The sequence below is a fragment of the Microcebus murinus genome, chromosome 9 (genome assembly GCF_040939455.1).
Source record: "Microcebus murinus isolate Inina chromosome 9, M.murinus_Inina_mat1.0, whole genome shotgun sequence".
Lineage (NCBI taxonomy): Eukaryota > Metazoa > Chordata > Mammalia > Primates > Cheirogaleidae > Microcebus > Microcebus murinus.
The window spans coordinates 97,056,606-97,082,196 of record NC_134112.1 but is presented as its reverse complement, the minus strand read 5'-3'; the positions used below and the strand labels follow the sequence as shown (position 1 = coordinate 97,082,196).

Sequence of the window (25,591 nt, the reverse complement as noted above, 5' to 3'; positions counted from 1 at the left end):
GTTTTCTTAAGATTCGCCTCCCTCAAAAAGCAGAATGAAGAAAAAAAAAAATCCCAGTTAACTGGATTCCAGTTCATTGAGGCTTTACTGTAGGAAGCCAAGCTGGAGAACCCCCTGGCTGTGTGAACATGCAGTCTGCAATCTGGATATCTTTTATTTAATTTCAAGAATTCCCTTTGCACGGCAAAAATGGGTCTGAGGAAAGCAGAGCAGCGCGATGAGGGCAAGGGCGGAAGCGGAGAGCTCAGAAAAGTGGTGCCGAGTGCCGGCTGCCCACTGTGCCCCGGCTGGGAGAGAAGCGGGAAGAGCAGGAAAGTCATTTTTGACACAAACAGAACAGGGTCCTAGGGCATGCCACCCCACCCCGGTGCTTGGCCATGCAAGATGCTGAAATGGGGCTGTGGCTCCTCGGGACGTGGTGCCTGGAGCCGCGAAGCAGATGCACCAACATGAAAGGGAGTTCTTTGGGCGCTTCCCAAGGCGCCTGCAGGGTCCAGAGCACAGAAGGGTCTGTGTCCATGTCCAGGAGCATGGTCAGTTAACAGATAGCACCAATTGGGAGGCCCAGGGCAGAGAGACTGAGGCTCACACTCTAGCACCCACTTGCCCAGCACTCCAGGGAAGAGACTCACTTTCCTGGTAGCTGCTCTTGCAGCAAAAGCCTCTCCCTCACCCCTCTGCCCTGGGGAAACTGGAATAAATCACCAAGGAGAGGTCTGACCCAGGGCGCCAGCTGCCTCCGGAGGGCCAGGGCACTATTGGGCAGTGCAAAGACCTGCTGCACCAGATTGAGGGACTGGAAGTGGGAAGCAGAGGCTGGGGGCTCAGGAGCTGCCACCCAGAAGCTCTCACCTTGAAAGAGCCTTCCAGAAGCATAACCTGGGGTGTTTTGTAGCCAGTCTGTCCCCCATCCCGGTAACCCCATGAGTTGCTTCTGGAGTTTTTTGTTTGTGTTGGTGGGTCGAGGGGAGGAGAGCCCAGGAAGGCCAGGCCAGAGCGGTCTCTCCGGCCACCGAGGTAGGCAGCGTGTGTGGTGGGGACACCACGCTGGGCGGGCGCCTGGGCGGCTGCGCCCCTCTTCCTGCGTGATCGTGGGTAAACCGTCTCACCTGTGTCTCAGTTTCCTCAGTCACCAAGTTAAGAAAATCCTACCCTACCTATCTCAGAGGGATAGGCTAAGGGTGAAAATAGATAACGGATAGAAAATACTTTTAAAAAAGTATAAAGCGCTATTCCAACGCGAGGCAGTGTTCTCATAATAAAGATGTTACCCTTAGCGCAACCCTCAGCTCGCCGTCAGGCCTTCCCTTCCTTTTTCGGGGCATCCCCTAGCCTTAGGACCTTATTTCCTTATCTCAGAAGGGTTTAGACTCCCTGGTCGCCTCCCCCATCACCATGTGTGGCCCAGGTGGCCTGAGGGCGGTGCCTCCTTGCGGTCCCTCGGCACCTCCCCAGCCACTCGGTCCACCCTATGAGATGAGCTGGGCTGTCCACTCCGACCAGACGGGTCTGGGGTGCCCCTGCCCAGCCCTCGGGGCCCCGTCTGGAGTGCAATTCCTGTTCCCGATTTCCAGCAGGTGGCCGGTAGAGGGCGGGAAGGCGCCCCGAGAACGCCCGGCGGGCGGGAGGGCCCGGCCCAGGACCCCGGCCGCCCCTCCCCCAGCCCAGCCCTAGTCCCGCTCGGGCGGCGGCTGCAGCGGCCGCGGAGCGCCCAGGCCGGGGCCGCCGCTGTGCACGCGCAGGTGGTCCTTGAGCGACTCCTTGTAGCGGAAGCTCTTGCCGCACTCGCCGCACGTGTAGGGCCGCTCGCCCGTGTGGATGCGCTGGTGCTTGAGCAGGTTCTGCTTGCGGATGAAGCTCTTGCCGCACAGCGCGCACTGGAAGGGCCGCTCGCCCGTGTGCAGCCGCTGGTGGTTCTGCAGGTGCTCCTTGCGGCTGTAGGTCTTCTCGCACTCCGAGCACTTGTAGGGCCGCTCGCCGCGGTGCGTCATCTGGTGGCGGATGAGGCCCGAGTGGCAGTTGAAGCTCTTCTCGCACTCGGCGCACTCGTAGGGCCGCTCCTTGGTGTGGCTGCGGTGGTGGATGATGAGGCTCTTGCGCACGCCGAAGCTCTTGCCGCACTCGGGGCACGAGTAGGGCTTGCTGCGCGCGCCGTGCAGGAGCAGGCTCCGCCGCAGGCCGCCCGGACAGCAGCTGCCGCAGGTGCCGCCCGTGCCCGTGCCCGTGCCCGAGCCCGTGCCCGCGCCCGCGCCCGCGCCGCCCGCCCCGCCCTCCCCGCCCGGCGGCGCCTCGCCCGCACCGCGCTCCCCTGGCAGCGCAGGGAAGCCGTCGTCCAGCAGCCCGCGGCTCGGGGGCCCGCCCGCGTTCTCGGCCACTGCCAGCGGGGGCAGGCTCTGCGGCTGGGGCTGCGGCTGCGGCTGGGCCTGGGCCTGGGCCTGGGCCTGGGCCTGGGGCTGTGGCGGGGCCGGAGGCGGGTTCTTCACCATCAGCAGGCTGTCACCTAGGGGAGACACGAGGAAGTGACACGTTGACAGTGTTCTCGCCCAGGACCCCACACTGTCCCTGCGAGGAGGCCCAGGTCTCATGCCTTCTGGGCCTCAGTTTCCTAAAAATAAGGGGACTGAACAAGATGAGCGGTCACTGTCTGCATGCCCTCCCCCACCTGCCCAAAGCCGCCCTGCTCTGGGGCCCCACAGCGGGTCGGGCAGGTAGCTCACAGCAGGGGCAGGACACCCCTGCAGAATGCTCAGGGCTAGGGGGTGGCGGGATATCAGAAATCACCTTGGAAGGGAGGACTGTCCAGACATGGCAAGACTTGATTGTGGTTGGACAATGCTAATTTATCTCGGGAGAATCTCTCACTGGAGGGAAAGAACTTGCCAGGACTTATCCCAGGTGAATCCTGGCTAGAGGTCCGCAGGAATGGAACGCAGGGAGCTGGGGCCATAAGCACCAGGCGGACTGGCAGCCGTGTCTCCACTAAGCAAGTGGCATCTGACGTGGGCAGGGTGGGCAGCGGGGACCATGTGAGTCCCACCTCGGCCCTGATGGCACCTGGACCTGCCCAGCCCCTGTATGGAAGTGGCTGCCCCGACTGCCGTCCACAGAAGGGTGGCTCCTTCCCCACCCCCCTCTTCCTTGCACCCTAGAGTCTCCAGGCCACGAGTGCACAGCTCTCCGCCACCTTGGGGGTCAGTGAGGGACGAAGTCCAGGCCTGAGCATCCGAACAGTGACCTTAGGCCCTGAACTCCACTGCTGGCAGAGAAGCCACCCAGCATGCTGACTCTATCTGGGAGTCTTCTCATGCCTCCACCCTCTGTCACCTTCCCCACCTCCAGTTTGAATTCCTTTCTCCCTGGGGGAGCTGGCTCCTACATCTGGGGCAGCTGCGGAAGAACTCTGAAGAAAGTGAAGGCTGCGTCTGCCCCCACCTCTTCTGGGCATCCCTTTTTCTCCTCTGTGCTCCCAACCCGCCCCTGCCCAGGGCCCACCTGCTCCCTGGAGGCCACTTCTCTAGCCGCACCTGCCACGTTTCCACCAACCCGCCATGCTCGCTGGTGTCTGACTGAGGCCTGTCCTTAAACGATAGCCTCACACAGACCGGGCCCAGGCTTCCCTCTGTCCCAGTCGAAACTGACCAGGCAGAGAACCATCTCTGTAGGACACTGGCCGGGGGTAGAGGCCAAAATAATTCTCACTTCAATTCAGGACGTCTCAGGAGGGTCATCCCAGCTCCAGAGCGTCCTGTGAGGTAAGTGTGGCCTCGGTGGCTGCTGCACTGTGGGTCTTTGCTTGCCCTGCTACCAGCCCTGCTAGTCTCGCTCCTTCATAGGCGTTACTCCCAAGAAGACTGACAAGGAAACACACGCATGTAAACCTCCAGGCACTGTTTCCCAGGAAGCCCAGCCTAAGACAATCTACTCTGATAATTTTTCCAACGCAGCGTGAGACTCGAACCATTTTCTCACGGCCCAGCCATGCTCCACGCCCTTTTTCTGTCTTCCCGTGCAACTCGGCGACCACTTGCTGGCAAACACCCTTACTACCTTTTCACCCCTCTCCTCCGTCGTGCTTGCCTGGAGAACCCCAGTCCTGCGACTGCACTCAGGCGGCTGAATGTGGCTGCAGAAAACTGCACAAACCTCAGGAGGGCCCCCCCACATAGCCTGGCACCCTGGCCCGGTCTCACTCAGTGTTTCCACTCTTCCAGGATTACGGCATACCTCCTCCTCTAGCCCCGCCCCCATGGAGAGTTTCCTTTCTATTCCCTGGCAGCTAATGGCTTCAGATATAAGCACGTGATGTTTGCTGGGAGGCTCCTGGCAAGGTTTTCTCACTCTTTAGAGTGTGCAGGACAAGATGGCTTTCCGTTTTCCTCTGGGTCTGGATATGAAGCTTGGAGCAGCTGCAGCCTTCGAGCTGGCAGCCTGAGGATGAAGCTACACCAAGCATGGCCAAGCAAAGAGTTGGAAAGAACCTGGGTCCTTGAAAACATAGCTGAGTCCTTGAACCAACTAAACCTGAACCTCACTACCTCAGGACTTCTAGTTACACAAGAGAATACATTTCTTTATTCTTTAAGGCTGTTTGAATCAGGGTTCTAAAGCAGTTGAGAGCAACCCCTACCAGACACAATGGTCTAGTTATCTCTCAACTTAAAAGAACACCCTCCCTAGACCCATGTGCCCCTCACCCCAGTTCATCTCATGTCATCTCTCTGTTCCCTTCCATAGCAAGATGCACCAAGAGTTCCCTATACTTGCTCTTACCTCTTCTTCACCTCCTAGTCTCTTTTCAGATGATTATAGTCGGGCATGTGTCCCCACCATTCCACCGAAACAACTTTTCTCAAGGTCACCAACAATCTCCAGCCCTCCGAATCCAACAGCCTTTTCCCTGTCTTGCATACTCAACCCCTCACTGGCATGTGACGTGGTTAACCACTGACTGGTCTTTGTCCCTCATTCCTGGGAGGCAGCCTCCAAATCCTTGGAATTTCCTGAGTGACAGGAGTGTCTTTGTTATTCATGGTAGGCTCCTAGAGGGTTGAAGCTAACAAGATGACTCAGGATGGGGGCTAGCCATGGCGGAAACACCAACCCCATGATTCAAGGGTTGGGGCCTGCAGCCCATCCTCCAGGCAGAGAATCGGGGTGGAGACAGAGTTGACTCTTGTGATCAATGATTCGATTGATCATACCTATGTAAAGAACCCTGAACACAAACTCTGGACACTAAAGCTCAGGTCAACTTCCTTGGTAGGCAACACTCTGCATATTGTCCCACATCAATGTGCTGGGAGGGTGACACGCCCTGACTCCACAGGGAGAAGACAATGGAAGCCTCTTGTCTAGGACCCTCCCAGATCTCGCTTTATGGGTCTCCTTTTGGCTGGTTCTGATTTGAATACTTTTGCTATATTAAAACTATAATCATACATATAGCACTTTCATGAGTTCTGTGAGTCATTCCAGCAAATTACTGAACCTGAGGGGGTAAGTGGGAACCCCCCGAATTTATAGCCAGCTGATCAGAAGTAAGGGTGGCCTGGGACCCCCAAACCGGTGTCTGGTGTCTGAAGTGATGGCAGTCTTGTGCAGGGCTGTGCCCCTGACCTGGGGAGTCTGGCCAGCTCCAGGCAGCTGGTGCTGGAAGTTACTGCAGCCTGTGGCTCCCAAATCAGTTGAGCCCTGAGGTCGCCCTCTTGAACTTCAGACTCCTATATTCATCTACCTAACACTGCCACGTGGAGGTAACTTCAAATTTTAATAGGTCCAAAGGAGAATATTGATTGCCACAGCAACACTGGTGCTTTTCCAGGGCTCAGCACTTCAGCAAATGGCACCACTGTTCACCCATTTCCTCAGGACCCAGACCTAGGAGTCACTCTTGACCCCTGACCCACCGCATGCAATCCGTCAGTCACACTCTCAACGTGCAGCTCAAATCCACCTGCTTCTCTCCTGTGCTCGGCTGCTATCCCAGCTCTGACCACCCAGCACCCTCCACCTGGTCTGTAGCAAATACTTCGGCCTCCACAGTGGTTCCTGTGCCCCCTCGCTGGCTCCGCACACCACCCCCAATCCCGTCCCGAACTTGTCCTCCAAAATCGTAAACCAGACCATGTCACTACCCTGTTTAAAACCCTGTATCAGTGTCCTCTTTTATCAGAATAAAATCCAAACTCTAACTTGGTGTATGTGGCAGGCCCCTCCCGACCCACAGCTCCAGCTGCACCCCGGAGCCCCCGTGGCCTCCGCCCTCGCTCCTCCTCCCTCAGTCCTCTCTTCCCTGAGTCCCGTGGTTGCTCCTTCTCCTCGCGGAGGCCCACTCAGGTGTGACTTCCCAGGGCGGCCTTTCCTGCCCCCTCTGCCCTCTCCCCTGCATCACTTCCACCTGCCTGTTCTCCCTGATGCACCCTCCTCCTCCTAGCAGTCCCCACACCTGGACTTTATCTTGTCTGCTTGTTGTCTTGCTTTCTGTCCATCTCCTGCTACACAAGGAAAGGTCTTTCTTCACCGCATAATCTAAGTGCTTACAACATGGCACAGCACACAGCAGACACTAAGTAAATATTTGCTAAATAGTAACTAAAAAAGGTCAGAGACACTGTTTTAACCCAAACAGGCCCACGCGTTTCAGTGGGTGCTTTCAAATCACATTCTGGGGAGGGTGGCCCAGCTCCAGGCTCCTGACCACCACTCCCTCCAGAAGCACCTGGTAGTCACTGGACTCCAAAGTCTATCCACACTTCCTGCTTCGATGGAGCCTCACGCACGTTAACTTTGGATGATCTGGATATTCTTCTTATTTTACACTAACTGAGAACAGAGACAGCAGAGACTCCACACTCATTAATATAGAAATTCAGAATCCTTTTTACAAAAATGCAATGTCTAATTAGGTTGAGGTCTGACTTTGAGTCAAGCAGGATACTGGTTCTCTCTTACATATTCCAGGGCCAAGGAAGGAGGCTGGCAGGGAGGGGTTTCATATATTTCCGAATTTTACCCTCTACCCCACTACCTTCTTCCCTTCCATCCCCTCTTCAGAAGACTCTTCCACATAATACCACCTCTCACCCTCAGCTGTCCTGGCAACCACAACACTAGGTTGCTCTTAAGCCTCAAAGAAACCACAGATGAGATAGTAGTTTGAAACTCTAACATTAATAACCAGGAGGAAGGCTCACTTTGGGAGAAAGAACAGAGGCCCAGACAAGAGGCTGCAGTGACTGGGCAGGCAAGAGAAGCATTTCAGACACTCCTGTCTCCCACATTCTGGGCATTTCCTCCCAAACGCTAGGGTTTGAAGGCCTTCCAAAGCTTTCCAAAGATAAAACAACACGAGGCAAATTTCATGAGCCATCACAGCCAAACTGAAGTAGGAAAATGGGTCGTTCCTCCCGACCTTCCCAGACTGGCTTCCACACTGCCCAGGCCCTCAGGAAAAGGCTCCTCCAGGCCCGCGCGCTCCGACTGGGAAGAATCGGGAAATAGCGCTGAGGGACAAGCAAGGGTTTGGCAGAACTTCCTGGCCCATGTCTGAAGAGCCATTCGTGAGCCTTCAGGGCACAACCAGCAGTGGTGGCCCAGGTGCCCTGGAGGAAGAAGTGGTGTCAGCTACTATCATTTCTTCCTGTGCTTCGGGGTAGTCCCCTGGCTTTCCCCCATGTCACCCCACCATGCCAACAGGTTACAAAGAGGACTGCTCTCAGTTCTCTCAAACAAGGGCACATACTGTCCCTCTACCAGCCCTGGCCAAGTCCTCCAGGCCCGCCCTGGCTCTTTCAGAAATGCACCGAGTCTGTCTCACAGAGAGAATGATCTGCTCACTGAGTTGGAAATGGCCATTCGGATTCAGAAATAGCCTATGTCCTCAGCTCCTGCATGGATTTAAGCTCTTACATGATGTCAGGAGTCCAGACAAGAGCACGTGTTCAGGTATCCCTTCAACACTCTGATCAACCCCTGGTGACACTAAGCCAGCCGCCTTGGGGCAAGGGGATTGCACTGGGTCTAGCAAGGAATGTTAGCCTGATGCTAAAAGTGTTAAATAATCCATAAACATATGCCTAAGGTCACAGGTCAATAAGAGGAGCTTCAGAAAGACCCAAGAGACCCAAGTCTGGTGAGACATTTGGTTCCATACCTGTTAGGGAAAAAAGTCCCCTCTGTTTGAGCCTCAGTGGCTTCACCAGTTACTCGGGGATGTCAGTTCAGGGCCAGCTCGGGTACTTTGGCTGGTGTTTCCTAGTCTGTGGCCACCTGTTGCCACCAACCCTGCCACAGGTACCCCGGCTCATCTCTCTCAGCCCACTCTCCTTTCCCTGCCATTAAGGCTTGAATTATGTCCTCCCCTAAAATATGCTGAAGTCCTAACCCCGACTACCTCAGAATGGGACCTCATTTGGAAACAGGGTTGCTGCGGACGTAGTTAGTTAAGATGAGGTCATACTACAGTGGAGTGGGCCCCTAATCCCATACGACTGGTGTCCTCACAGGAAGTCGACCGTGTGAGGACAGACACACAGAGGAACACCGAGAGAAGAGGGAGGACCAGAGCACTGCATCTACGAGGCAAGGACGCCAGCCGCCAGGCGCTGGAAGGGAAGAATCCCCACGGGTGTCAGAGGGAGCCCGGCTCTGCCAGCACCTCGACTTTGGACTTCTGGCCCGTAGAACTTCGAGAGAATAAATTTCCGTTTTTTAAGCCTCCCGGCCTGTGGCACTTTGTTATGACAGCTCTTGGGAACTAATACACCTGCTCTCACACGCCAGAAAGAAAGGGGACAGTGCGTTGGTGCAGGCCCTTGGAAGGCTGCTGTCGACAGGACGTCACACCGGAAGGGGCAGGCTGAGGAGAGCAACCAGCCCTCATCTCGGCCCCCGCTGCCCAGCCCCACGAGAGAGACACCCCGCGTCCCGGCGGGCGCGTTACTCACTGGGGCCAGAGTCCAATCCGAGCTCTCCTTCCACTGAGTCACGTGGGCCCCACGGGTACGGCTGCTCCTCCTGCTTGATCCACGACAGAATGTCATGGGCTGAGATGAGAGACTCTGTGTCACAGAGAGAAGGCAGGCAGTCTTAGGTTTGGTTCCCTTCTGCCTGGCCTCCCATCACAGCCTCCAAAACCACTGCGTGTGGAGGCCCAGCTCGCAGGGCACGTGACAGCTGTAATGCCCGTGTGGCACTGAGAGGCCGCGCTTCTTACCCTCCAGCGCCTTCCTAAACAGGCTCCCACTGGCTGCTCCCCGCCTTTCAAGCTGCTCAGAGAGGAAGAGATTCACGCCAAAGTCTGTCCAGTGGCAGGGCCAGGATTAGAACCCAGGTCTTCTGAACCTGCCCACTGATCCCCAGGGGAACGGGTGGGGCCAGGACAGGCTTGAGTCTGACGGCCCACAGGGCCACGGCTCACTGGTACAACTCAGAAGTCAGCAACGGCAAAGGCAGCAACCGGAGGTCACCCATGAGAACCGCAGTGAAGCCTGACGACTCTATCAGGAAGGCTCCATGCTCCCTCTGCCCCGGGTCCCCTCAATTTCTCTGTTGGAAAGTTGACAAACTACAAGGAATCCTAGATCCTACTTCCCATCTTCTACTTCCAGGCAGAAGACACCGGGCTGCTCCGGTTCTGCAGACCCACACTCAGGCCCTGGGCAGGTGGAGCGTCCCTACCATTCTCGGTATGTTTCCCTGAACGCCCGGACCCTTCCAGAAGTTTCTTGGGGGACATCCAACTAGTATTCACTCAAGAGAAATTCCAGCAAATGCAAATGACATTGTTCCCATTTATTTTTTAAATTTTTTGTTTTTAATTCTTATGGGTAAGTAATAGTTCTAGTAAACGACTTTCTGACGGAAATATACACAGATTTTAGAAGCTCTTTGGTTGCTTTTATTATTCAAAAATCAGTGCTGAATTACTTTCAGTAATTACTTTTAGTATCAGTTCTCTTGGCGCACTAACTTATCAACTGTGATTCCTTTTGAAACATGCTGTTTTCCCTTAGTATTTATCCGGGCACCTTCTCACCTGAGTTGGGGTCCGTGGGAATGTCTCTGTCTGCCAAATCCTGCTGGTCCCACACACACTGGTGCTCCTCCTGCTTAATCCGGGACAAGAGGTCCTGGGCAGAAATCGGGGAGTCTGCTCGTGGGGACAAGAGCAGCGAAGGCATTAGAAGACGGGAAACTGCCTGCAAGTTTGTGTTTTGTGTAAATCTCTGATTTCATACAATTATCTCTTTCCCCTAAACATCAGGTATAATTAAATTAGCCTCATTAACTAGAAAAAGGTTTAAGTCAGCTTGGCCCCAACTAATGGAGCTTTTGCTGCAACTAAGTGGCTACCATAGGGAGTGACAAAACAGTGACTTTAAGACCAAGAGTCTCTCTGAGCTGCAGGAACTTAAACGTCCTCAGGATGAGGTCCCTGCCCTAGTGCCGAGACCACCATGCAAAGAGGTATTTCTGATGAGGCGATTTTCTAGGAAGCCTTTAAAAAAAGTTGTATATTGACAAATTATAGTTGTATGTAATTATGGGGCACAAAATAACGTTACAAGAAACCTTTTAATCATTTGAATGGGATTTTTCCACGATGTAAGAAAGCTCCTATATTTTCCTTCTTCTACAGAGTCTATGAAACCTAATTTACCCCTTATTGCCTTCTTATCTCTTAAAGCTCTCTTTATTTTATTTATTTATTTTTGAGACAGAGTCTCACTCTGTTGCCCAGGCTAGAGTGAGTGCCATGGCGTCAGCCTAGCTCACAGCAACCTCAAACTCCTGGGCTCGAGTGATCCTTCTGCCTCAGCCTCCCGAGTAGCTGGGACTACAGGCATGTGCCACCATGCCCGGCTAATTTTTTCTGTATGTATTACTCGGCCAATTAATTTCTTCCTATTTATAGTAGAGACGGGGGTCTCCCTCTTGCTCAGGTGGTTTTGAACTCCTGACCTCGAGCAATCCACCCGCCTCGGCCTCCCAGAGTGCTAGGATTACAGGCGTGAGCCACCACGCCCGGCCAAAGCTCTCTTTAAAAATAGTAACCCCACGATGGTTCCAAGGAACATGCCTGATGACAAGTGAATGGGCTTTCCTCTACCCAGACACTATTAGCACTTACCTATGGGTTTGAGGGTTTGACTAAGGGGGATGAGGTTTGTGGAACTCTAACCTGTGGACAGGTAAAGAGCTAGAGTATATTAATATATCTCGTGAGGATCAATTTTATGTGTCAACTTGGCGTGGCCCCAGTACCCAGATATTTGGTCAAACATCACTTAGATGTTTCCACGAAGGTATTTTTCAGATGAGATGAACGCTGAAATCGGCAGACTCGGAGTGAAGCAGAAGACCCTCCCTAATGTGGGTGGGCCTCGCCCAACCAGCTGAAGGCCTAACAGGAAAAGACTGGCCTCCCCCAGGGAAGAGGCAGTTCTGCCGGCAGTCGGCCTTCAGACTGGAGCTGCGACGTCAGCTCTTCTCCAGGTCTCCACCTGCCAGCCTACCCTGTCCATTCTGGACTTGCTGGTCTCCCCAATCACGGGAGCCAATTCCTTACAATAAAATAAATCCCCCCACCCCCACCTCTCTCTCTTTCTCTACACACACACACACCCACTTATTGCTTCTCTTCCTCTGGAGAAGTCTGACTCATGCACACGTCTGCTCCAACAGCGTTCTCACCTACGACCAGAGTCCAGCCGGAATACCACCTACGAGGAGCTCCCCGCAGGACCGCAGGCAGGTGGGCGCCTGGCATAGCAGTGGCAGCCCATAAATACTTGTTTGAAACAATGAAAGGTCTTCCTGGTCAGGGAGCAGGTCTTGCTGACCTACCTGTTCCCCTACCCATAAAGCCTAGTAAAGTGCCTTCCACTTAGTGCTTCTGCCAGGATATTGTTTTTAAAGGGGAAGGAGGAATAGCTAAAGACAGATACTACAAATAACAGAGGAAACAGAACGAGCTAAGCCTAGATGGACGGGCACATTGCCAGTGCCAGTGTCATGTATGTGTCCCCTGGAGGAATCCTGTCTCAGCCCAGTCCTGGACCCACGGCCCCCCCATTTCTAGCTCAGCCCTGTGGCCCGCGCTGACCCTCCGTGGTCTGGGCGGCTGCGTGGCTCACTCACCAGTGATGGATTCCGTGGGGACGGCTCGTTCCTCCAGGCCGCGCTGGCCCCGGCCACACAGAGCTTCCTCTCGCTTCACCTGGGAGGACGCGTCCTGTGCAGGCACCAGGGGCTCTGCTCCTGGGGACAAAGAATCACATTGCTTGGTGTCTTTTTTCTGCACGATGGTCACCAGGACGTTTTGGGGGCAGGAGTGTGACTGTCAGCACTTCCCAGGGGAGAGTCCCAGGGTCTCGGGTTCCTGTTGGAGCCTTGGGGGACCCTGAGGAGCAGAAGGTCCTGGAGTAGAAAGGCAATGAACATTCAAGAAAAAGGAACAGGCAGGCAGGACAGTGAGGGGTGATGAGGCCAGAGAACGAGTTTAGAAATGAGCCCGTGCTGTGCAAGCGGCTGGGCGCTCATCCGGACGGGGCCTTAGACCTTGCTCCTCACCGCGGCGAGAAAGAGCTGGCCAGGCCGCGGCCAGGTGCACACCGCGGGGGCTGTAAGGTCAGCAAGAGGTCGGGCCGGGGAAGAGGCACAACCAAGCTCTGTTCTCGGATGCACGACGCACAGCATCCTTCCGCACTCAGTCCTCACTTACGGTCGACAACGGGTTTCTAGACACTTCAAGCAACACAACACATGGAAGGTCCTCGAGCCACATCGTTGCCTTCAACGTTGTTTCGTTGTAACATCGATGAGGAAAAAATATCTGTGGTGTTATACACCACTTCTCTCAAAGTCAGTTTCCAAGAACCTACTGACGATGTTCAGTGAGGACTTACTGTACACAAATGACAATGGCAAATGCTCTCTCTACACAGAACCCCGATTCGTGACGGACCGGACATCTCAAGGTGTTTCCCGGCGCAGCGCGCTAGCCCTGGCAGGCGGCACTCAGACGGCCGGACAGCGACGGAGGAAGGATCTGAGGACGGCGTTCCTGTTCCCAGCCCCCCTCTGACGCGGGGACGAACCATTCGACCTCCCTGCGTCCCAGTCTGCCCTCCTCGTCCACGAAACAGGCACGGTGACCCCTGCTCTGTCTCTTGCACAGCGACGGCTCCATACCCCACTGGACCTGTTGAGGGCACCGCGCTTTCAGTGCAGAAAGCCACCGCGTGAGACCAGTGCTGTTCCCGCGGCTGCTGAACATCCGCCCCGGCAGTGTTTGACGAGGGCAGGGAAGGAGCCATTTAGAAGCAATGTCCAGGACGGGAAAAACCCAGAGCCAGGGAGCAAATGAGAGCTCGCCGGGGCCGCGGGGGGAAAGGCAGTGGGGAGTGACCGCTAATGGGCCTGGGGCTTCTTACGGTGGGCGCGTTCTGGAATTCGGTAGTGGTGACGGCCACAAAGCTTTGTGACCACTGAATTATAGTATATACTTCAAAAGAGTTAAACTTTGTGGTCTATAAATTAAATCCCAGTAAAAGGGAAAGACTGGTGGGGAGGGGGAAGAGCGTGGCCCTGAGAGAGGTTTCAGTGGAAGTGCTCGCCACCGAAACACAGGCCCAGATGGGTGAAAGGTCATCCCATCAGGCAGAGAACTCGGCTTGGGCCACAGAGCTCACCCCGCCCAGCACTGCCCCCAAGTGTAGAGGCCCTGATAAAAGACTTCCAAGGGTCAGGCGCGGTGGCTCACGCCTGTAATCCTAGCACTCTGGGAGGCTGAGGCGGGAGGATCCCTCGAGGTCAGGAGTTCGAAACCAGCCTGAGCAAGAGCAAGACCCCATCTCTACTAAAAATACAAAGAAATTAATTGGCCAACTAATATATATATATATAAAATTAGCCGGGCGTGGTGGCACACGCCTGTAGTCCCAGCTACTCCAGAGGCTGAGGCAAGAGGATTGCTTGAGCCCAGGAATTTGAGGCTGCTGTGAGCTAGGCTAACGCCATGGCACTCTAGCCTGGGCAACAGAGTGAGACTCTGTCTCAAAAAAAAAAAAAAAAAAAAAAAAGACTTCCAAGAACCCTAGAACCTCCCATCCCAGTGAAAGCCCATCATGTGTGATGTCCTCAGGGAACCAGATTTCTTCAGAATTTCACACTCCTTCTCGGGTGAGGCACAGCATGCAGGGCGAGTCTGCGTGGGATGCGTGTGTTTCCACGTAAGACTGAGGAGCTGATGCTGCAGACCCGAGCCGAGCAATGAACACCAGGCCGGGGCAAAACCCTGGGCTGCTGCAGACTCCCTGGACAGCTCTTGTCCCGTCCCCGGGCCTCTCTCTGCAGTTCTCCATCAGGCTGGGAGGGATCTCATCTCTCCATGGGGCTTACCTGTAAGTCCAGAGCCACACGGCTTCTCCAAACCTAAAGACACGTAGCTGTGGTGCACTCTCAGGCCCTGAGATCTCTTTCTGTACGTGACCACCAAAATTCAACTACGGCCAAACTGGCCCCCGGGAGCAACTCAAGAGATGCTCCCCCTTGAACACGTGCAGGAACGAGAAGCGCCTCCCAGTGGCAGCTGCGGGCTGCCCAGCTCCCACCCCCGGCCCTTCCCTGCAGCTGGCACTCTCTTCAGCTGCCGTCACCTGTGTCCGGATCCATGGGGATTTCTCTCTCCTCGGGGTGACGTTGCTCCCACACACAAGGCTCTTCTCTGGGCTCAGCCTGGGCCGGGGCATCTGGCTTGGGCACTGGGCCGTCCGCATCTGGAAGTGAGTTGGAGAAGGAAGACTGAGTAAAGCTGGCCAGGGCCCAGGGCAAGGTGACACGAGAGCTCTCTGCTACCGGGGGCCAGTCCACCCGTGTCCCTCCACGTGGTAGCAGGTATGCAAGTAAGGCAGGTAATCTCCTGTGAGGAACCTTGAAAACAAGTCCCTAGAGCCCCACATGTCTAGTGTAGAAAGAGCTGGTCTCTGAAAGCAACATCAGGCCAACTGTGGCCGACCCCAGGCTGCGGGGAGGCAGCGAGCAGTGGGTGCAGATGGTGCTATGTTACTGTATCCCAAACAGCAGTGGTGTAACGCTGAATTCTACGGCCACAGGCCCTGTCACTGGGTTTTTCATTTTTATTCTGTTAGAAATTGTTCTAGGCCGGGTGTGGTGGCTCACGCCTGTAATCATAGCACTCTGGAAGGCCGAGGTGGGCGGATTGCTCAAGGTCAGGAGTTCGAAAGCAGCCTGAGCAAGAGTGAGACCCCATCTCTACTATAAAAATAGAAAGAAACTAATTGGCCAACTAATATATATATAGAACAAATTAGCCGGGCATGGTGGCGCATGTCTGTAGACCCAGCTACTTGGGAGGCTGAGGCAGGAGGATTGCTTAAGCCCAGGAGATTGAGGTTGCTGTGAGCTAGGCTGACGCCACGGCACTCACTCTAGCCTGGGCAACAAAGCAAGACTCTGTCTCAAAAAAAAAAAAAAAGAAAAAGAAAAAGAAATTGTTCTACCATACCAGCATTATAAGTAAATAGTTTCTTGAGTTCCCATTAGGTATAAACATGAAACAACTTGCCAGGTAGTGTCAATGTGGCTTAGTAAGCATTTCACAACCCTCTCCAGAGACTGTGCACCGAAGAGGAGAGGTGTCCTTACCTAGTGACATTAGGGTTTTGTAATTCTCCTTCACAAGGTTGTTGTAAAGCTCCTTCTGCCATTCGTCCAAGTTCTTCCACTCGTCCTCAGAGAAGTAAACAGCAATGTCGACAAAAGTCACCGGAACCTGAGCCAATGAGAGAGTTTCAGTCCAGCGCTTCCTGCTTGTTCCTCCTCCTCCATCCCCTGCACCCGTGGGCCCCACCTCGGCCCTGAGCCTGGCCCTGCCCCACGGCTCCCGCCAGCCCCCACCTCCGAGTCCCAGCCCCCCAGCTGGGGCAGCCCATTTCCATGCGGCCAGTCCTCTGTCCCTGGCCTTCTCGTGTTCCCAGTGACAGTGACCGTCAGTGCTGTCCCGCCTTTTTTAAAAAAAGCATTTAATCATATCCTTTGTTATTTCACTTTTAGGTCAACTGGACACCTGAAGGTAAAGTACAGTCAACGTGCTTCTTTGGGCATTCAGGGTGACAGAGGGTGGCAGGTTCTCAGAGTGGGTATTGGTGAGCCAAGCACAGAAAAACTGTTATCAAACCTGTATTTCAGGTCAGGTCACCTCTGTGTACACAGTTACATTTTTGTTAGTGAAACAAAAATCTAAAGGCATGTGCTAAAGCGCCAGGATCTCGGTCTGCTCTGCCGGCCGCTGTATCTTATGCTAGAGCAGCGCACAGTAGGGAATCAACGGACGCTTGTCCAGGGTATTGAGCACCCACTGAGTGCCAGTCCGAGGAAGTTCGGCGGGAGCCTGACTCGTTGCCTGAGGTCACTCACGTGTCGTCAAGGTACCCTGATCTGTGACATAAAGCTGTTCTTTCAAGTTGACGAGGATCCTCCTCTGCCCTCACTTCAGCCACTCGCCAGCGCCACCTCACCCTGGACTGAATTGTTCAAAATGATTTCACTGCCATGACTTTAGTAACCGAACTCCCTTCTGTGGCCACGCAGGCTTCCCTCTTACCACTCTCACGACGCTACTGAGCCGGCCTTTCACTCTCGCTCTAAAAAGCCAGCGACTCCATTCTCCCCGACCCCCAATCCCAGTCCATCAGTTTTCACGCCTGCGTTTACAGGGCCAAAGCTGGCTGTGTGGCACCTTGGTGCAACTTAGAAAAAGACAGCAGAGTGGGCGCACGGCGTGGTGAGCAGGCAGCACCTTTACACGAATCAGAAACGTCAGCCCTCGAGCCAGGTGCATGGGGCTCTGAGGGTGCCCCGTGCATCTGTGAGGTGCACCCGTGTGCCTGGCCTGTCCCTGCTCACGATAGCTCACCATCATCTCTAGACTCACAGCTAGAACTGTGAACTCCTTGGACTTTCCACCAGACTCAGGTAAACCCCCAACCTAGGAAAATTCATATAAATCCCTTTCTTCATTTAAATTCCCTGTTGCTGGATAAAATCGACAAAATCCTGCAGACAACATCCTCCGTAAATTCTAGTGTCTCGCAGCCCTTTCTCGATCCCGTTGGCACCTCAGTATGTTCCCTGGGAAGGCTTGTTCTAAACTTCTCGCTCTCCCACACCTCCACCTGGCCTTCCCCCATCCACCTTTGACCTCAGGGGCTGTTGCTCCTTCCTCATCCTCCCCCTTTCTGCCCCGTCACCCTCACCAGTAGTGCCCTTCCTCTCCTCCACCTGCCGCCTGCGAAACTTAACCCAAACAATCTCTTCTTTTTCACACCTTCAGCTGTTCCCTCCAGGATCATCTCAACCTCAGAAAAGCCTCTCTCAGCTCTGCCACCTCAAGTTACTCTGCTCCCCTCTGCACCTGAAACACCCTGAGACATAGCCTGTCTTTTCTTCTTCAGATCGGTGCCCGCTTTAACCCTTTAAGACCTGCCTCTGTACCCTCCGCCGTCTGAAACCACACCCTAGAAGACCATCAGTGCCCCCTTCTATTGAAATCCTCACCCTCTGTGACCTCTTTGGAAGATCAGACCACCTTTCTAGAATGTTCTCCTGCTTGGCTCCCATAACTGCATTGCCTCCCATCCGTCCGTCTGGCTCCTGTCTTCTTTACTTTTCCTCTTCCTCCTCCACGACCAAGGCCCCGCACTTTCCCCGTGGCAGTTTCACCCTCTGCCCTCAGCTGTCACCACCTCGCAGAGTCCTCTGCAACTTTCCTTGCTCCCTTCTCGTTCAATGGCCTTCTGAGTAGCTCCGATTAGTCACCTTTAAGTACCTCAAACTGAATGTATCCAAAGCCAGGTTCGTTTCCTTTCCACCACACCAACTCTGCTACCCCACTTCACCATCTCTGTGGAGGACCGAAACTCTGGAATCGTGTTCTCATATTTGGAAACAGACATCACTGTTTCAAACTGTTACAGGACGTGGCAGAAGCCTGAGGCATGGTCTGGGACTGCAGGGAGCCTATAGTCGGGCTGGACAGAAAAGCCTACCCATGAATTAGCCGTGAGTCAACTACAAACACAACAGAATCCAACAGGCACAAAGGATCTGGACACGGTATCTTTCCTTCAATCAGGCAGATGAAGAGAATTCATCTAGCATGCCCAAGAGGATACAACGAGTTGTAACTGTTGCTAGCAACATTAGGTAACATTTTCAAGGTGCTTTATGGTTGGGGTGGTTTTAAAATATGTCCACAAATTATTTGACAGTCCCTTTAATAGGTGTATCCTCATTCTTTCCGCCTCAAGCACGGGCAGGATTTCGTGACTCGCTTCTAATAAATCAGTAAGTGACAGTGCAGAACAACTGAGACGACGTCATAAAAGACATTGCAGCTTCCATCCTGGTCTCTCTATAGGCTCACTCCCTCTGCAAGGAGCCAGCGGCCATGCTATGCGGAAGCTCAAGTAGCCCTATGGGGAGGTCTGCGTGGTGAGGAACTGAGGCCTACTGCCCACAGCGCAGTGAGGGAGCCATCTTCAAAACAGGCCCTCGGCCCCAGTTGAGCCCATAGATGGCAGCTGCCAATAGCTCGACTGTAACTTCATGGGACTCTGAGCCAGAACCACTCAGCCAAGCTGCTCCTGAATTCCTGACCCACAGAAACAGCAAGATGACAAATTACTTTTTTTTTGAAGGCTGCTACGTTTTGGGGTAATTTGTGACACAGCAACAGGTAACTAACACAATAACCTGCATAGTGTTTCCCCATAAACCAATTCAATTCATCTTCACAACTGCATTAGGTAAGCATACTATCATCTTCGTTTTACAGATAATAATACCAAAACTCAGAGGAACCAGCTGGGAATTTACTTATTTATACTTCACTTCTTCTAAAAGAGGAATTGAGGAAACCCAGAGACAACGAGAAACATATTTGACCAAGGGCAGGAAAACCAGTATGCGCCAAAGTCAAGATTTCAAACCCTAGCCCTCTGAATCTGGACCCCAAAACCATTTCATTATTCTATAAGGGCACATGTCAACTCGAGACTCCTTGAATGCCTAATCCAATGTACAGAACACACAGCACCATGTAGGAACACCCCACAGAGTTAACTCGCACAGTCCAGAGAGGAAAGCGGTAGGTGAGCTGATGCTGACTGTGCTAAAACCATACTGAAAACAAGTCTCTGTGGGTCCCAGTGCTAGGGAATGTTTGTGGAGGAACCAAAGCCACCATTACACTCAATTCTGTGAAGCCTCAAATATAAATGTCAAATAACTACTCTGGCAAAGTCAGCTGGGTTGGCTGCCTCAGCAGACACAGAGACACACAAGACGTGGTCCCTTCCACGGAGCTGTTAGCTCTCCAGCTGGGGAGAGTCGCTTCTTGCATCCAGCCCTAAGCCAGGTGCTGTTATAGGCCCAGGGACACCAGTGAACTAAGCAGAATTTACATCCTGGTTGGGGAAAACCAACCAAGAAGACAAAAAAAAAAAAAAAAGAATACTGTCTTTAAGAATACTACCTTAAAATATTTAAGACGCCAATGGCATTAGTGCTTTGGAGGGAACAAGAGCAGGGCCTGGGAGATGTGCTGGGGAACTTGGTCCCTCTGTATGTAGAGGGTGGCCGTGGGAGGGCACTCTGATGAAGTGACAAAGGAGCAGACCCCCGATGGGAGCGGGGTGCAGAGCCCTGCAGACATCCAGGGAAGGACCTCTCGGTGGAGAGTCCCTGAGGCGCGGGCCTGTGCGGTCGATGGCAGAACAGCAGGCGGCCAGTGTGCGGAAGGGGGTGGGCACCGGGGAGGGGACGGGAGGTGAGGTCAGAGGGGCAGGGAAGAGAGCACGAGCCACAGACAAACTCGGCCTTCCATTCCGAATCCAATGGGAGGCCATGCGGGAGGTTTCGGGGGAGGTGTAACGGGGCTGATTCATGTACTGGAAGGATCATCTGGCTGCTCTGCTGAGATCAGACTGCACGAGCTGGGGGACAGGGATGGAGACAAGGAGACCCGTCAGGGGCCGTGGCAACCATCAGATGAGCGATGACCGCAGCTCGGGCCAGACGAAGGTGGCAGCAGCAGCGGAGGTGGCGAGGAGCCGTCAGATGGTGGACACGTTCTGAATAAAAATACTAGTATGTTGGAAGTAGGGTGTGAGAAAGAAAGAAGACAAGTGTGACTGCCAGGCTCTGGCCTGAGCGCCTGAAAGGACGCCACTGTCGGCAGCGGAGATGGGGACGGCTTCGGGTAAAGCAGGCTCCAGGCAGAAAATCTGGAGTACGCTTTGCTCACGTTAAAGCTAAGATATTTACTGACACCCAAATGGAGATGCTGAATTAATAGGCATCTGGGCAAGACACAGAGAGAGGGAGAGTGGGAGGGAAAGAATCTGTTCGGGAGCTGACGGCGTGAAGACTGCACTCAGCGCCGCGTGGGGCCCCAGGGAGTGAGTGCGACCGGAGAGGGGGGCCGACACGCAGCCCTGGGCCCCTCCACACACTCGGGGGAGGACGTAGAGCCGGCAAAGAAGACGGACACAGAGCAGCCACTGAGGCAGGAGAAGCATTAAGGGAGAGCAGGGTCTGGGAAGCCACGCGAGAGGGGGTTTGAGGAGGGAGTGGTCACCGGCACACAGGGCTGGGACAGAGACTGAGAGCCAGCCCCTGGCTGTGAGACCGGGGACAGCACCAGGGAACAGAGGCCTGGTCCTCGTGGGTTCCAGAGAGCACCAGCCAGTCACCAATCTCCTGGAACGCTGAGAAGAGAGGAACACGGTCAAATGAGACGTGAACATGAGACCAAATGAACATGGTCAAATGAGACCACGCGATGCAAGCAGTGGGACTCAGACAGTCAGACACGCGACAAGACAGATGGCCCAATTCCTTCCCCAGACAAACTGTGAGGGAAAGTTAGAGATGGAGGAGGAGCCTATAGATTAAAAAAGACTTAAGAGACATCTCAATCCCAATGTGTGGACCTTATTTAAATCCTGATTCAAACAAACAAAAAAATGGAAAACAACTGAAAATTTGAATATCGACTGGATGTTTGAGTAGGTTACTGTGGCGGTGGTAACATGTAAGGTTATCATTTTTTTTTTTTTTACAAGAGTCCTTACCATTTAGAGATGAGACTGAAATATTTACAAGTGAAATGATTAGTGTCTGGAATCTGCTTCAAAATAAAATGGGAGGCGGGAAGTGGGTGGGGACTTAGACGGCACAAGATTGGCCAAGAGTTGATTTCTCCTGAAGCTGGATGAGGGTTCATGGGGAATCACACCACTATTCTATCTACTTTTTGTATATGTTTGAATATTCTATAGTAAAAAGAGGGGGTAACAGAGAGAGGAGGGGAGAAGATGGGGAGGAGAGAATTGGCGATAAGTACAGACAACTCTTTTAAGGGATTCTGCTTTAGAAAGGAGCAGAGAAGTGAGGCACTAGGTGGAGGTTTTTTGCTATGGAGACGGGCAGAAGGAGGGAGAGTTCACATGCTGGGGGGAAGGACCCAGCCTAGCAGGGGAAGCTCATGATGTGGAGGAGAAAGGGAGAGGATGCTAGGGAGACCCCCAGCAAAGGGGGAAGGGCGTACACACCACGCCACAGCGACAAGGTAAGGCAGAGTCTGAGGGCACCAGGGCAGCAGGTGGATGAACAAAGGCAGCCTGCGGAAGCCCCTTCTGAGTGACTCCATTCTCTCAGCAAAACAGAAAGCAGTGAACGATCCGGGGACAGCAAACGGAACAGGAAACGGAGCATGAATTCCGAACTTCAAGAAGGGCCCGCCTGAGGTTAGTGATCGTGACTTGAAAGTGATTCTGGTCTGTGTGGCTTGGGGTCCATCTCCAGCGTGGCCAGATGAGGACACACAAAGACAGCCAATGACAAACGGCCACTGGTAGGAGCCAAGTGCACGAAGCAAGCAGTGAAGAACTATAGGAATCCACAGACAGCCAGATGGCTCAGGGAGGGTATGGGCCTAGCGACGGCAGAGGGTCCAAGACACAAACATGCAGACTCTGTGGGGAACGAGTAGAGGCCAGCCTTGCTGGGCCAGAACACTCAAGACTAGATGAAGCAGAGACAGGCTTTAAGAAGACCCTGAAATTAGTCAACAGGGAGCCAGAGAAGTTTGTGAGAAGGACTGACAAAATAAAATCAAGGGTTTTCTTCCTCACCTCCATCCCTGCCCCCCCAGGGACCCCCCATACCTTGGGGGCCTCCCCCTTGCTGCCCGGGGGCAGCCGCAGGACCCAGAAGTTCCTGTTGCGCAGCAGGTTCTCCAAGTTCTCCAGCCGCCTCTGCAGCAGCCCGTACTCCTGCAGCAGGGTCCCCAGCACGGCCCACTTGCTCTCCATGTGGTTCCCGAACTCCACGGCCGTCTTCTCGCAGTCGGCCAGCTTCTTCTCTGCCGTCCCCGTGCGCCCCTCCAGGTTCAGCAGTTGGCTGGCCTGGGCGTCCACCTTCCGCTCCACAGCCTGAATGGCGGCCACCACCGTCCAGAGCGAGATCTCCGCTGTGGGCAACTGGGGCTCCCGCATCATGCGGTCAGGGAAGACGGGTGCCCTATCTGGGAAGGGCGGGAACTGAAAAGGCATCGGTCGCCGGGCATCCATGTCCCATTCTTGAGCCTGTGTATGAAGGGAGAAAGTGACAGCTCGGGATGAGACCTTGTGTGAGGGGGTGGAAGGCGGCTTAAGATCAGGGGACAACCAACCACATGCTACAGATGGTCTTTCTTCTGCCAAGCGCCCACCCCTCAGGCTCTGGTGCTCATCAGTGTCCTCAGCAATAGCTAGAGCACCAGCCACCCAACTAATGTCTCACCCACCTCCTGCCTATGGGAGTCAGGCTTGTCACTAGTTCACCCACCTTGACCCTTCGCAAGTGAAGGTCATGACACCTGCCTAAAATGTTGCAGACCACTTTCTTTGACTAGAACAGCTGCTTTCTTCAAGGGCCAGACTTAAAGACAAACTTCACATTTGCCTGGTGTTTTTTGTTCCAAAGAAAGAACTTGCATGTAAGTTATCTGACGCTAATCTTCCCAGCAATCTCTCAGCAGGTTAGGGCAAGAATGATGATCTCTGCTTTAAAGATGATGAAACCAAGGCACAGAGACGCGACGGGTCACCCTACAGCACCTCCCTGCACTGCCAGCTGGAGCAACTCTAGGTGCTGCAGGTAACAAAAACACCCTTCAGGTAGGTGTCACCGCCGCCGTTCCCACCAGGGCCACGGTCAAGGGAGAGACCAGAGAGCCCCAGCTAGAGGGCAGACAAGCAGCTTCCCCCCATATATTAATACAACTGCTGTTTCATACATATTTTGCAAAATTAAAATAGGTGTACTAAAAAACATCACTCATTAGAGGGGATACTCCTAACCCCCAAGAAGACTTAGACAAAGAGAAAAATTCCTCTGGGCTCCCCTCCTGCTTCTTGGGGAAAGGCTCCCCCAGGGCCTGGGGCCTCTGCCCATACCTTCCAGCACAGGGCCTGCACCCCAGAAGGTACAGCTGGGAGGTACAGCTTGGGAGCTGAGCCCCAAGAGAGAACAGTCAAGGTGGTCACAGTTCACTGGTCATCTGGGGAGGTGGTGTCACACTGTGCCAGCACCCAGGGCTCACTGGACAACAGCACGCGCTGATAACCAACTCTCCTTCCCATGTGGGACCGGAGGAGTCATTTTCTGTTCTCTCTGTTGCTGATGAAGACGCCTTCAGGTTGGGAAAAGCAGAGACCTCCTGCTTTGAGGTGGCATGGGCAGGCCAATGGCAAGAACGCCCACCACCCTCTCTAAGTCATCAGCCCCAACAGCCACAGAGGGGACCCCATGGCCTTCTGAGAATGGGTGCATGACAGGGAAGAGTGGAGAGCAGGGCCCCAGGAATGCCAGACCCTGCTAAGTCTCAGGTGGCAGCGACTCCACCGAAGGCTCCATGTGGGCTTCTGGAGGCTTCACTGCAGCCCAGCCCACGGAAAGGACACGGCTGACAGGGAAAGTTTAGGAAGTCAGGGGCCCAGCTCAGTTTTCTCAGGACCTAAAGCTGAAAATTGATCAAACACAACAGGGCAGCTCCTGGCTGACCTGTGAGAGCCAGGCGCTGAGCGGAGGGGGCCTCCAAGGAGCTGCCCGGGCCCTGCGAGACCCTCCTCTGGGAAGGCCACCTGGGCACTCTCAGGACCCCCTTGTCTGCACCCAATTCTGGAGCACTGGTTCTCAGACCTTGCCCACGGAGATCACTGAGGGAGCAGCGACTGGTGCCTCCTCTGGCCCCAGAGACCCTGTGCTAGCCTCTTGGGGACCGGGCCAGGGCGGAGGGAGCTGCCCAGGCGACTCCAGGGTGCAGCCGCTTGCCAACGGCCGGAAAGACGACAAAGTCACCCCTTCCCTGGCTCACACTCGGTAGAGGAAAGTGAGTTGCTCCCCACACTTGCTGAATGATAGCAACAAAACAATTCGAAGAGCTTTTGGTCAAACTGGCTGCAGCGTAGCCCTCGGCGGGGCATTCATTCCCGCCGCCGGAGCCAGCCGCGCCGGCGAGCCCCTCCGCCGGTCGCGCGAAGGGGAGGCCGGCTGGGGCCCGGCGACGGGTCTCGGCGCCGCCGGCTCCGGGAAGCGGGGCCCAGGCCCGGCGCGAGGCCTCGGCACCCGGCGGGCACTCGGCCCGGCGCTCGCGCTCGGCGGCCGGGCCTGCGCCCCGGGCCTGCGTCGGGCCCGCTCCGCCCTGCCCGCCGCGCCGCCGCCCGCCTGGGCCTGGGCCCCGCGCCGCACGCGGGAGCCGCGAGGCCTCGGAGGACGCGCCGCCGGTCCCCGCGCCGGCCCGCGCCCCGCCCCCACGGCGCGGCCATGGCGCCGGCGGGCTGCTCCCACCTGCATGGGCGGCATTCCCTCGGCCATTTCCCCGCGCAGCGCCGGCTCCTGGTGGCAGACCTCCTCCGGGGGCAGAGCCTGGGCCCAGCTCCAGCTCCCGCTGTCCAGCCCCAGGCCCTGGATGCCCAGCTGCTGAGGCTGCGGCCGTGTTGACACAAACTGCATCCTGGGAGTGCTGTTCCCCGCTCGGGCCGGCCAGGGAGAAGAAGAACGTTTTCCAGGCGCCTTCCCCCTCGCCGGGGCCGGACAGCTCCATCTACAGCCCGTAGGAGCAAACAGTCCCCTTCGGCGGCGCTCCCCGCCCCTCCGCCGCCAGCGCGCCAGCCAATGGCCTGGGAGCTCCTGCCCGCCTACGGGGACCGGCCGGGCCACTCCCGGGCGGGGGCCGCCGCCGCCCCACAGCGGAGTTGCGGCGGCTCGGCCGGTCCCCAGGGCCCCTTGGTCTGGGATGGCCTACCTTAAAGTCCGAAACCTGCTCGAGGTCAGGAGTTCAAAACCAGCCTGAGCAAGAGCGAGACCCCGTCTCTACTATAAATAGAAAGAAATTAATTGGCCAACTGATATATATATATAAAAATTAGCCGGGCATGGTGGCGCATGCCTGTAGTCCCAGCTACTCGGGAGGCTGAGGCAGAAGGATCACTCAAGCCCAGGAGATTGAGGTTGCTGTGAG

The 25,591-nt window shown here is 54.9% G+C and overlaps 1 protein-coding gene across 1 annotated transcript; it reads right to left on the bottom strand.

Annotated features, from left to right (window-relative positions):
* Window positions 1–136: 136 nt before the first annotated feature.
* ZNF282 (zinc finger protein 282) lies at window positions 137–25,323 on the bottom strand. Its single transcript, XM_012768180.3, has 8 exons — window positions 24,919–25,323; window positions 22,254–22,673; window positions 15,670–15,796; window positions 14,661–14,780; window positions 12,142–12,261; window positions 10,037–10,150; window positions 8,946–9,059; window positions 137–2,500 (listed from the first exon to the last, which is right to left on the bottom strand). Exons 1-8 carry the CDS (start codon window positions 25,081–25,083, stop codon window positions 1,671–1,673), a joined length of 2,010 nt encoding a protein of 669 aa, XP_012623634.2. The 5' UTR covers window positions 25,084–25,323; the 3' UTR covers window positions 137–1,670.
* Between the last annotated feature and the right edge of the window lie 268 nt (window positions 25,324–25,591).

Bases quoted from the DNA above. Each gene is read 5' to 3' on its own strand.
- ZNF282 (XM_012768180.3), bottom strand. From the start codon at position 25,083: ATGCAGTTTGTGTCAACACGGCCGCAGCCTCAGCAGCTGGGCATCCAG. The intron at 22,674-24,918 runs GTGGGAGCAGCC...CTTCATACACAG, and splicing joins AGGGAATGCCGCCCATGCAG to GCTCAAGAATGGGACATGGA. The intron at 12,262-14,660 runs GTGACGGCAGCT...CTTTGTCCCCAG, and splicing joins CCCCATGGATCCGGACACAG to GAGCAGAGCCCCTGGTGCCT.